The sequence below is a fragment of the Ambystoma mexicanum genome, chromosome 6p, assembly GCF_040938575.1.
Source record: "Ambystoma mexicanum isolate Mex_15411 chromosome 6p, UKY_AmexF1_1, whole genome shotgun sequence".
NCBI lineage: Eukaryota > Metazoa > Chordata > Amphibia > Caudata > Ambystomatidae > Ambystoma > Ambystoma mexicanum.
The window spans coordinates 1,089,300,821-1,089,312,859 of NC_090935.1; the positions used below are offsets into that span (position 1 = coordinate 1,089,300,821).

A 12,039-nucleotide genomic window follows, 5' to 3' on the forward strand; every position below is an offset into this window, starting at 1 on the left:
CACTACCACCCCCCACTCGCCCTGCACGGGGTAGGAGGACTAAATACATTTTGTGGTCAGCCCAGGCTATAGGTCCAATTTTTGCAGAGCTCACTCTGTTTGGTTATTTTGCTTAAGAAAAATATAATCTATGAACCTTGAATAGCTGCTATGCATGGCTGCGTAAAATGGGAATTCATTGTTTCCTGGGTGTTCCTCCCGCAATATATAAACTAGCTCCCAATCTTCTACTTGAATTTTGTTCTTGTCCCTTGTATCTCCCTTCCCACCCCCTACCTATCTTATCTTGGTTGAGAATTAGGTGGAAATCGCTTCCTAATATCACATTTCTTGTTCACATGCTCATTAAATATATCGCAGGCAAATGAACAAAAGCTATTTGGCCCTTGTTTGGGGCTATATAAGGTTGTTGGCGTTACTTCCAGCCCATCCACTAGCCCAATCCCCATTAATAACAACCTACCCCCCATCAATCTGGCAAACTCCTGCACGCTTTTAAGCGTTTGCTTAAAATAATCCCCACGCCAGCTTTTCTGTCATCACTGGAAGCACAGTGGGTAGGACCTGTTCCACCCCCTCCCCACTTTCCCTCTCTTCGCTATTGAAATTTCTGTATGAATCCAGATCACTCTTCTTGAATTCTCGCACCACAAGCAACCTTGAATGGCGAGTTCAGTACTTTAACATTTAGTGTGGCTATGCGCCATCACCTACTGCTCCTTCAGCCACCTTTTCTAAATGTGCTCTACATCGCGCCCATCCTCCCAACTGTTAGCATTATGCTCCCCAGCCCTTCTGTAGACCATCCCTCTGAAGCTTGTTGAACAGCGCTAACTATCTTCTGACCAGGGTCCAAGTGGACAAGTCCTGCATGATGCAGATTATCTGGCTTGTCCATCCTTTGCATGTGTGGTGGGAAAAGTTAAATCATGTCATCCGTTTATGTACAACTCTGCTTCTCACTTGCGAAAGGTCAGCCATCGGCGGCTGCCATGTTAAATTGTGCCTGAATGCCACTAACTGAATTGTCTTATGTTGTTGTGCGCATGTCCTAACCAAAATGTACCTTTTTGATGTGCTACAAGAAGCATATCGCTTCAGTCTGCTCTCTTCATATTGATTTCCTGTTTGGTCCGGACACGTGTGTTTTGGAGCACCGTATCTCAGGTTTAGCATATAGAATTAGCAGCATTAGATGGACCGGGCCCTGCTTGAGCGCTGTGAGAACTCTAACTTTAGTAGAAACGCTGACTTGCTAGAAATGTATCTGAAACTGTCTGCTGCTTGTTGCAAAGTTTACTCTCCAAGGTGTGAGAAGATCACGGAATTCTTATGAGAAGCATGTGTAATGCATGTTAAAACTGCGTGAAACATTGGGTACTGTTGCCATTGCAAGAGGCATGTATTACCCCCATCCATAGAAGACTGGTTTAAGTAGACTGTATAAAAGTCTGGCAAACCCAGAAAGGCGGGGTTTACTGTGCTGTGTACCAGTCCTTCATTGGTGTTTGTGTCCTGTCCTTTGGATTGACATTCTATGACTAGGCCTCTCCCCCCATTCTACTCCCCCCCCCCCCCCCCCCCCCACACCCACCCCCCTCTGTCCGTCGTCCCCCTCTGTGTGCTCGGTCAAGCCTCATCGTCCTGTTACCCTCGTCGGCAAAGAGTTTATTTCCTGTCCCATTCGCTCCACTAGTTTCAGGGTTTACTCCTATTTCCGGGACATCAAAAAGCAGAGATTACATCTGCTCCAAATATTGTCAACCTTTCTCTCGAGCTCCTTGTTTCTTTTCTCCAAGTCTGCCAGGCAAGCGTCCCGTTTTTAAATTCCATGATCTCAGCCATCGGTTGTTTTGTTTTTGAGCGCTTCGATTCTGTCTTCCAGTTTTTCCTTTAACTCCGATATTGAGGTTTTGATGTCTGAGCGCATGACTTTTCGTTTACACAAGGATACTGGGTTCTTCTTGCTCCTCAATATAGGGTATTCAGATTGCTACTGCTGCTTTGCTATTACTGGGTAATGGATTGTACAGTGTCGGGCAGCTTTTGTCTAGGTGCCCCCCTGTTGGTTCGCCAAAGTCCTCCCCCTTTTATTCAGAATTTAGGCTGGGACTGCCGCAGTACACCTGGAAAAGACCTGCAACATTTAGGCAGGTGGAGTCAGTTTATTCGGGGATGGCCTGCCACCTCACTATCTACCAGCTACAGGCCCCTTCTTGCGCTGCAGCGAGCTCCATGAACAGTTTGGTCCAACTGTCAGTCACTGAACATGGCAGTCATATCTGCCCCTAATGCTGTGCATGATTTTTGTTTGAAATTGGTGAACGCTGCTAGTAATTAAATGTGTACCTAATTATTACTATTCGGTTGCAATGCTCTTTTCATGTATGCACAGACTACGGTCTTCCGGAGGGCCTTCAAACCCACATTGCTTTGAAGCCATAACAATGGCAGTAGGTGCTGTACAAATATCAAATAACGTTTCTAAAGACAGCTTGTATATCACTCGAGCACTTATTTTTATTTTGTTTTTATGTATTTTTCAGGTTATGGATAACAACCCAATCAACGGTCCCCCACCCCTCTTCCCTTTCACCACACGCACCCCAACCCTCCTGTAGTATGGCAAAAGCCAAGTCGATTGTTAAAGCAATGGCCTAAATACGATGTTTCTGTGGGGGGGGAAAAAAGCAATGTTATAGTCACTTTGAAAAGTCCAAGTCCAATCTTCAGCGATATTTGGATTGATCGTCCTGTAGTAAGTCACCCATTCAAGAGCTACACAGTTCCAGACTTTGGAGAACCATTAACTAACGTTTGGATCTTTTGATTTCCAATTCTGAGCAATTACCAAAAGAGCTGCCAGCTGTAAAATGATAAAAGCTTTGCACTTTAGTGCAGATCCGTTTCTAGAACTAAAAGGCACGATCGAAGTGATCAGGCTCCTAAAGTTTAATATTTTGTCAACATCGGACAGCTCCACCATATGTGTACCCAATCGCAAGTCTCCCCGCATTCTCGCCAGCACTTGTCCGAGACAGTCGACTTCATTTTGTGTAGCCAGGTTGAAATGTAGTGCAATTGTACAATAAGCTTATACCAAAATTCCCAAACCTGAATGGACCGTGTAAGCTTTATTTCCTTACACAACCTTTCACAATCCTCTTCACTGCCCCAGAATCTGATGTCTATTGTATCGGCTATGATAATGTATAAGTTACCGATCAGATCTTCATTTCCAGGGTTGGAAGTTGCACATTTTTCAGATGGAGTAAGATTTCCGATTGCTGCTTTCTTGTTAGGCAGTGCCAACATACAGTGCTGACCTTGACATACTGGAAGCGACGATTCCGAAAGACAACATTCTAATTTGCATTGTATGACAGGTTTTGGAACATCACCTTGAAACATATCAATCTAGTACAACCCTCTCATTCCCATTTAGCAAATGGCCTGGGGTGAATTGCGGGTTGTTGAGTAAGGGGGGGGGAACGGAAGGTTGTCCACTGAGATTTCTTTCACAGCTGTGCCCCACGCTACTTCTAAGTTCATGATCGGACTCATGCGTTTTAGGGGCCGAGCTTGTACCATCATTTATCTCCATGTTGACACCCACCAAGCGCCCTTTCCAGCTGGACCCATCTTTTCTTAGTGTTTCGCACACCATTACTTCAGGAACAACTTGTGTTGCTTGTTACTATTTTAAAAAAATGTGGGCGCCCAACACCACCTCTAGACGTGGGGGGTCATTAGTATTCTCAATGATGCTCAAGGCGGTTTATTGTTCCATATGAAGGAAGAGATTGCCCCATGTAGTTTTTGAAAAATGAGGCGGGGACCCGAATTGGCAATGTTTGAAACGGATACAGGACCTTGGGCATGGTTACCATCTTTAGATTTAATTCTCCCTAACCATGATACTGACAACGGACCCCATTTTAACAATTGGCCTTTGATTTGTGTAGGGACAATTGGTGTCATAGAGCTTTGCTTTTGTGCGCGTTATAGTAACACCTAGTAATTGTATTCCTTCCTGAGCCCACCCGAATTGTGTATGTGTACGTAACTGCACTTGATCTTCCGTAAGATGTTAAGATTTCCGATTAAAAGTAATTTTTAAGCCGGCAACAATACCAGATTTATCTAGCTAATTTTCTGCTGATGTGGTCAAAGGGTCAGATGCTAAAAGCAGCATATCGACCTATATTATAATTTTGTGTGGGACTCCATTTCCCCCCCCCCACCGCCCTCAAAGACTATCCCTGGGATTGCCTCTGTCTAATTTTGCCATGGTGCAATGAACGGCGACAATGGGCACCCTTGTTTTCTACCCTGTTGTAATGGGATGGGAGGAGATAAAAGGCCATTCATTAAGAGTCTAGCATTGGGTCTTCTATAATTCGCCTGGATTTTTTTCAATACATTTTCGCCTGAACCCCATTTTGGTCAAAGTCTGAAAAAGAAACCACCACCAATCAAAAGCTTTCTCGGTGTCTAAAGATAGCAGAGTTGCCGAAATATTTTTCTTTACAACTTTCTCCAATATAACACCTTCTCCTAATATTGTCATGTGTCTGCTGTTTTATGAAGCCTGATTGGTCTGGTTGTATTAGCAAAGGCATCAAATCTTTCATCCGGTTAGCCAAAACCTTTTGAATACATTTCTGCATCCAAATGTATCAACGCTATTCAGCGATACAACCCACGTATGGACGGGTCTTTGCCAGGTTTAGGAAATAATGTCATTTTCGCTTCCTCCATTGTGGTCAATGTCACCAAGTGTGATAAAGAGTTATACAGGAGGGTTAGTCTGGGAACTAATAGAGAACTAATATGTTTCGTTATGTTTATAAAACAAAGCTGGATACCAATCTGGACCTGGTGCTTTGTTTAACGGAAGGTTACGTATAACCACATTGACTTCTTCCAGAGTTCTATCCAGGTCCTGATCTGTTAATGATATATGGGGCAGAGCGACTGCATCTAAATTCAGGAAGTTCCGATTGATAGAAAATGAGTGTAAAATGTATGGAATTGCGAAATAATGTGGGGAGTTTCAGTACAGATCTCACTCGAGGGGAGCCAAATCCGTTGTATAACCTAAGATGCAATTTTCTACCGTAGTTGCCTGGCCAGGAGCTGATCCGTCTTATTAGCTTTAACGTAACATTTTTGTCTACCCCTTGTCTAGCCTCTTCAATGTTCTCACAATATCTACCAGGGACATCTGTGCAGGTTTTTACTTTAGTGTATTGCAGGGGGGCGGTTGGGCATAACTAGTGATTAGTGCTGCGTGTATAGGGTCCCAGGCGATATTGAAATCTCGAAGTATGTTTTCCCTCCATGAAAGATTCCAATTGTGTAAGAGCCATATTTAGGAAGCTCTCCTGGCTCGCATTGGCGGCGTATACTGATACCCCTGTTAGAGCATAAGACCCAAACGTCACGATTGCAACAATTTAGCAATCATCTTTATGGGCCTTAGTATGTATCACTTTGATTGGGGTTCCAGACCTGATCGCTATCAGCACCCCTGCTACCTTCCCTGCATCATTCGCTTGCACAATTATAGGGTAATGGCAGAGATGCAATTTATGCCTTTCCAGTCTCCTGAAGCACTACCAAATCCGGTTGGTGGCGCCCCAGTAGGGCCTCAAGTTTTCTCTGCTTAAGTGGGGTATTTAGGCCCCGGATATTTACTGTCAGGCACCTGAATGCTACGTATTGACATCAAGCTATCAAAGGTCTGAATCTGTGCATTGCTTGCATACAATTTTTAACACCCTGTGTATAACAGTTCCCCTCCCACTCTTTCCCTCCACCACCCCCTAACATTTCCTTCTCCAACTAGAAATGTTCCCCCTAGACTCACCCCCAGGTGTGAGTCACAGTAACTATTGTATCCTGGGGTATAGACCCCCCAGCTATGAGCCAACATTTACCCCAGGGTGGGTAAAGTGCAGCATATCCTAAAACCTCCATCTGTTACCTGTCCAAGATGTTATGATCCGACCACGCTTAAATCAGGATTACCACTACTTGTTCGTAATTTCATTGTTCTACATGACAAATCTGACTAAGCATTTGGACCCGGCCCTTTAAGGCGAGATCTCCAAAAGTCTTGCGGTGTGGCCCTATTTCTCATATTTACTCCTACTTACATGATGCACTACTGCCTTTGCTTCCAACTAAGAAGCAGTCCTTAAAAGCCTATTGAGCCCCTTCTCTTTCTGTGAGTTAGGTTGGAGCACTGCACCTTAATCTATTCAAAGTATGTACATCTATGAAGGATCCAATTCTGGTGAAGTAACTCTCCTGTGTTAGTAGCTATCATGATTCATATGCAATGTCCGTGTCCACTGGAGGGGCTTAGACTTTGAGCACATGTTTCGCTCGGTGCTTTTAAGTATTTGAAGTATTTTGTTGGGTCTAAAAACCATCCCCCTCATTGGCCTTTGGGCACCTGGCTTGAAGTGATGTGGGATAGTCTGAACTTACTGCAGAGCTTTTACCTGCCGTTAAATCTATGTTGAAGCTCTAGCCTTGCGCTCGGAATATTCAAAGCAAAAGGAAACATTTCACTAAAATAATGAAAACCGTACAACCAGGGAATTTGGCTCTCCAACATTACAGACCACTGGAGTTCTCTGATGCTCAAATCTTTGTCACTGTAGTTTTTTCGTTCTTGCCTCCCAACTTCTAAACAAAAAAAAGCACTTTTTAGGCAAAGTTTGCCCTCCCTTCTGGTTCGTACTGCTGAATAGATTTGCACCAAACCATCTGAAGTGGGCATCTATTTCTGAAAGCAGTGCAACATTCTTTTGGTGTTATGCGGGTCCTGGCAGTCTGTTCAGACAGCACTTTTTTCTGCAAGTTGATTGGCTTTGACGCATTAACAAGACTGGGCCCCCCGGTACAGTATAAAAAACAAGATTGGCTAGTTTAAGACTGCCAGTATGGTTGGATGGAAGGGTGACTGTTGTGGCCTCTAGACAACCATGGTGCAAACCTGTTTGAAAGGGGCAAATTGGTCACCCCAGACCTGTGGGTGGAATAGGAGTCGCCTGCGTTGTGCAATAATACACCCCTAGATTTAAAGTCTTTTTGGCATAGCTGTCTACATGCCATGAGCGTTGTCTCTGATCCAGGTTGAGGCCCAAAGATCCAGTTGGTGGCCAACAATCCTCCATAGGATGGGGGAGGGAGTAGGTGGCCACCAGGCCTGGACATGGCCAGTGCCAACTGCAGGTGGCTGGGGGAGCTAGGGCATGGTGGCAGGCCATGACCTGGACAAAGTGACCACTGGCCATGGGTAGTAATTATTGTTGAGTTTGGGAGTCCCAGCGCTAAACCATTTTCTGTGGGCACGGTCCTTATTAAATAAAACCTTACACATTTAGTCCATCTTTTGGCATAAGGGATTTTAGATTTTAAGATTGTAAGGCAAACCACCAAAACCAGAGTTTTTCACCAGTGAGTAAACCAGTCTTTGAGCAAAATCTGATTTGTAGACTAATAATGTTACTGCTTGCAGGGATTTTAGCTGAGTAGAAGACTAGTTTTTTTTTCAGAAACCTATTTTAAATTAACATGTTCTAGATACAGAAACAAACACATCGACGGGTACAGTACAAACTTACCAATTTCAAGGCACCGGGACACCCCACTCGCTGGAGTTCAATAAAGTACAGGCAAGGAATGAAAGCATTTCAGTCCTGCCACCCGGATGTCCCAGACCCTAACCCACCACATCTGGAGCACCGGGCCTCTGCCGACTTCCAGGTACGAGCAATGACCAGCTTCATGGTTGTCATTGGGCCGGTAAGGAGAAACCCTCCACCGTCTGTATCTCCTAGTATCGCCACACGTGGATCCATGGGGAGAGCCAGCCCCCTAATCTTTATTCTTGCCAACGCCTCCTTCCAATTAAGGCCCACCTTGGGACATGACCACGTCATGTGAAAGGGGGAACCCACTGCTTTGCAACCCCTCCAACAAGTAGCGGGGTAGGCACTGTCCATGTGGTGCACCCTCTTCGGGGTGAGGTACCTTCTATAACATTTATAGGAGCTTTCTGAACCCTTATGGTCCTTTTTAATTGAGGCAAAACATTGTTTGATAGAGGGGGATGCAGAATAACTCTTACATCCAATAAGACCTACTCAGGAAGTTGGCAAAGAATGTCTCTAGTTTCAATTGTCTAAAACAGGGAGTTAAAATGGACGTCGCACAACGAATTTAATAAACATTCTTATATAGCAAAAATGTGTCATAGGTGACGTCATACTACGTGGCAAACTAAGGAAACCTACGTGAGATTGTGGTTGGCTTAAGGGGATCATCCAGGTATACTTTCTGTAAGGGATTGGAATGTGGTTGGGTCTTTACAGTCGGGTGGACAACTTATGCCCACCCCTAGTGCGTCATCTTTGACAGTTAAGTACACAGCATATCATTAGCTCTCAAACTATAAGGCTCTTCGTTATATGACCTTCTATGATTGGTTGGCACGCTTGTTCCCTTCTGGAACATTCGACTCACTAGCAGCACATAAGCTGGTACCCCAGGTGCTGGTGGGTGGACTGGACCATTCCTCCCCACCAAATTAGCGCAACATCCATCGTCACTCAAGCCGTCTTCCATTCCGATGGTCATTGAACTAGGCCTTGTAGTAGCTTCTTTTCTATGGGAATATAAGGGAGTGTGAGCATGTGCTTATCAAAGTTCTGGTCTGCATGCCCACTTCTATTTCCATCCTGGACTCGGGACCGTTGAATCGGCCCATATTATAGCATTTAATTGTCTTGAATAGAGAAACTTGGCACTCATGGAGTTCTCTTTGCAACTTAACAAGGGATGCCTCGGCAGCTCTCGTTACTGTTCCTCAAGGACTGATGACCAGTTTTAGCTGCTTCATCCCTTGACACTAGGCCAGACCCCCTCTCTTGGTCTACCTTGGAGCTTAAGCTTATTTCTTTGCTGTGACACATGCATAGCTATCAATCCTCCTTTATCCACGGGTTGAGCTTACTGAAATTGTGACGTCGAATATACAGATTCTATATAACCGCGGCACCGCCAGCAATTTACTCACTATGTATAGCCAGCGTTTATGATGACTTGGTCTACTTGCATTACAGCATGTGTACTGTTCTAAAACAGCTTGCGTTTGCTGCAGTGCTCTTCACACGTACAATCTTTGTTCCACACATGAAAGCTTGCTCAATTCTTTATTTCGTCATCGGATTCTATAAGGACTATACATCCCCTTCTTCAGCCACTCTTTTTAGTGTCTCACACTTGCTTTTTGTGACTACTCCCTTCAGAGGCTTGCCTTGACCGAGTATTTCCCTGCTTCCAAGTTCCTTGTGGTTTTATGTAAATCATTCCAAACAAAAGGGGTGTGTTGCTGCTTTGACAAATTCAGGCGAGCTCCAGCATTAACTGAAGTCAAAGAGATTAAAGAAATGTCAGTTTGGTGAATCCAAAACTGGGTTGACTAGTCTGTTTTCCCATATAGGCATATCATTTGTTCTGGTCAGGGAGTTCCTTGTAGGAATGGGTGTCTTCCTCCCCAAGAGGGGAGTCCCTCCCAGTGAGCTCCCCCAAGGAGGGTCTTGCTGAGCCGTCTCACCTCCCTAGCCTCATAGGGGTTACTGTCCTGTGGGGAGATTAGTCACATTACATAGCTCTACAGTTAAAAGGGCTACTGATGAGAACATCTTGGCACTTCGGATCTATCTGTTGAACAGTCGTGGCAGAATTCTATATGTAATTTACAGGGCACAGTGCCCCTCCTTGTAAATTGGCTCCTTGGGGATGAAAGCTTGTTGATGAAATCCATCAAACCTGCAGGTCACAGAATCAAAGATGAGTAGTATAGTTTGGCGGTATAGAGCAGCTGCTTCCAAATGCTGTCTAATCTGGAGGCCAAAGACATTTTCTATAAAGCAAAATGGGCTGTGAAATTGCTGTAAAATTTCATAACTGCCTTCCCAATTGAAGGTCCTTTGTTCAAAGAATAAGAGTATACACTAATCTTAGTTTTCTCTGACCAACATGGGTATAGCATGTGCTTTGTTTATAATGGAATGACTTCCATATTTTTCAGGAATGGAGCTAACATTTTTATTTTGTTTACCAACAGTTATGCAGTTATTGGTTGAAAAGGTAACTGAAGTCACCGGGTAGATAATTGATCATGACTTGAATTAGCTATGAACCTTTTAAGTGGTTAGTTAGAGCGATACTGGAGTGAGGAGGAAATGGCAATGTAAGCTACAGTTTGACTGGAATTGCCTACGTTGCCCAACAAGTGTGGAAGTAATGACTAAACTTGTGATAGTTTCTCCTTTCATTTATACTTAAATATTCAAGTCCATGCCACACACTGTGGGTTCCTTGACCATGCATTTTAGCTTTCTCGCCTTAGTACTATTGGCTCATGGAAACAACCCTGATTTTCTCCTTCAAATGGCTAAGAAATGTCAGGTACTCTGTTGTTCATCAGTAGTGGATCATGTGCAAATGTTTAGAAAGACTCTCCTTGTTTTAAAACTCTATCCGAAATCACTGTGCCCCACTACTATTTAGTGCCAGGAAAGCAGAAAAGTAACATCGCCAAGGATTCATACAGCACTACAGCATGACTAGAGCTAGTAAGGATGCTATGCCCATAACTCACAAAGTGAGGAATATGGCACAGAAGGAGCAATGGCTGCTCCAGGCTTGCTTAGGACAGGAAAAGAAATCCTGTAGTACTGCCTGTGCTCCTTCCTTCCCCAGTCCACCTCAGCAGTTTCCTCCTGATGGCGGCAAGCTGAGAGAAACATCACCCCCATCCTCTACATAAAGTCCTGACTATGCCAGGCAATGGCAAAACGCTTGGCTTGTGGTGACCATTATGGGTAACTGGGGTTTTGAGGCAATCGCGGGACTAGAGCACACTAGTTCAATTGTAGCTGTTTGTGTGTAAGTGAATGCACAACCTCCGTTATGAATTTCTTTTGTTTCTGTTTCTTTTATTAGGTGAAAGACCATACCTCTGTGACTACCCAGATTGTGGGAAGGCCTTTGTACAGAGTGGGCAACTCAAAACTCATCAACGTCTCCACACAGGGGAAAAGCCTTTTGTCTGTTCGGAAAATGGTGAGCTATTTGAGGACTCGAGTGTTGAAATTGCCATGAAGGTGTGCAGTGATTCTGTGCTTAGCATTGCAATTTTTAATGCAAGGGAAACGGACACAAGTTGTGGGACAGCATTACAATGGACCCAGAACCACTAGCTGCGCACTCGGACAAAAACATGGCCTTTGAGTTCCACCAGTATTTGCATATTCTGGGCCCTGACAGAAGTAATGGGACGAATTAAGATCTGTGCTTTCAGAGTGATGAATCGCAGAAGTAGCATTTACTGCAGGCCTCTGTTGCTTTCCAAGGCACCCAAAGCAAGATCTTTGAACCTACTTGTCCGGTTGTCCAAGGATCAGCGTAGGGAACTTGATATATTGTGATCTACCGAGTGTAAACAAATCTATCCGATTGAGCTTTTGTATCCAGTTCTAGTGCATTACTGAAGCATTGGAGCTTGCACCAGAAGGCTGTGTGTGACAGGTGATGGCTGCCAAGTTACCAGTAGGTCCTGAGTCTAAAGCACAAGGACCTTTTTAAGGTGGTTGGTCGAATGTCACAGGCACAGAACAGAACCTGATGGGAAGGGCTCTCTCACTATTAGATCTTGTGCAGGGGGTAGGGGCAGCCTTGGCTGGGGCTTTGTGACTGCTTCTCCTTCACCTCCTTTACCAGTGTTTATAGATGTTCAGTTAATGGGCATTTGTCTTGTGTCTTTCACCACTGGTATGGTCCCAACGCGCTCCAGTCCAGGTAAGTGTCATTGGTTAGAGAAACACTGTGTGTGTGTGTGTGTGTGTGTGTGTGTGTGTGTACTAGGTATGTGTGCAGCTAGTCCGGATTTATTGCGAGTTAGCTACATTCTAATGCTGGAGGTGGTGTGCAGAGTATGAGACAGGTCTTATGTGT

General features: G+C 44.5%; 1 protein-coding gene across 3 annotated transcripts in view; it reads left to right on the forward strand.

Annotated features, from left to right (window-relative positions):
- ZNF367 (zinc finger protein 367) overlaps positions 1–12,039 on the forward strand; it is a 273,586-nt gene that overhangs the window by 84,035 nt on the left and 177,512 nt on the right. For 2 of the 3 annotated variants that reach the window (XM_069625692.1, XM_069625693.1), the window contains exon 3: positions 11,029–11,148. The exons of the other annotated variant lie outside the window; for it this stretch is intronic. In XM_069625692.1, the coding sequence (XP_069481793.1) occupies positions 11,029–11,148 (120 nt within the window). The remainder of the gene's footprint in view (positions 1–11,028; positions 11,149–12,039) is intronic. 3 annotated transcript variants of the gene reach the window in all.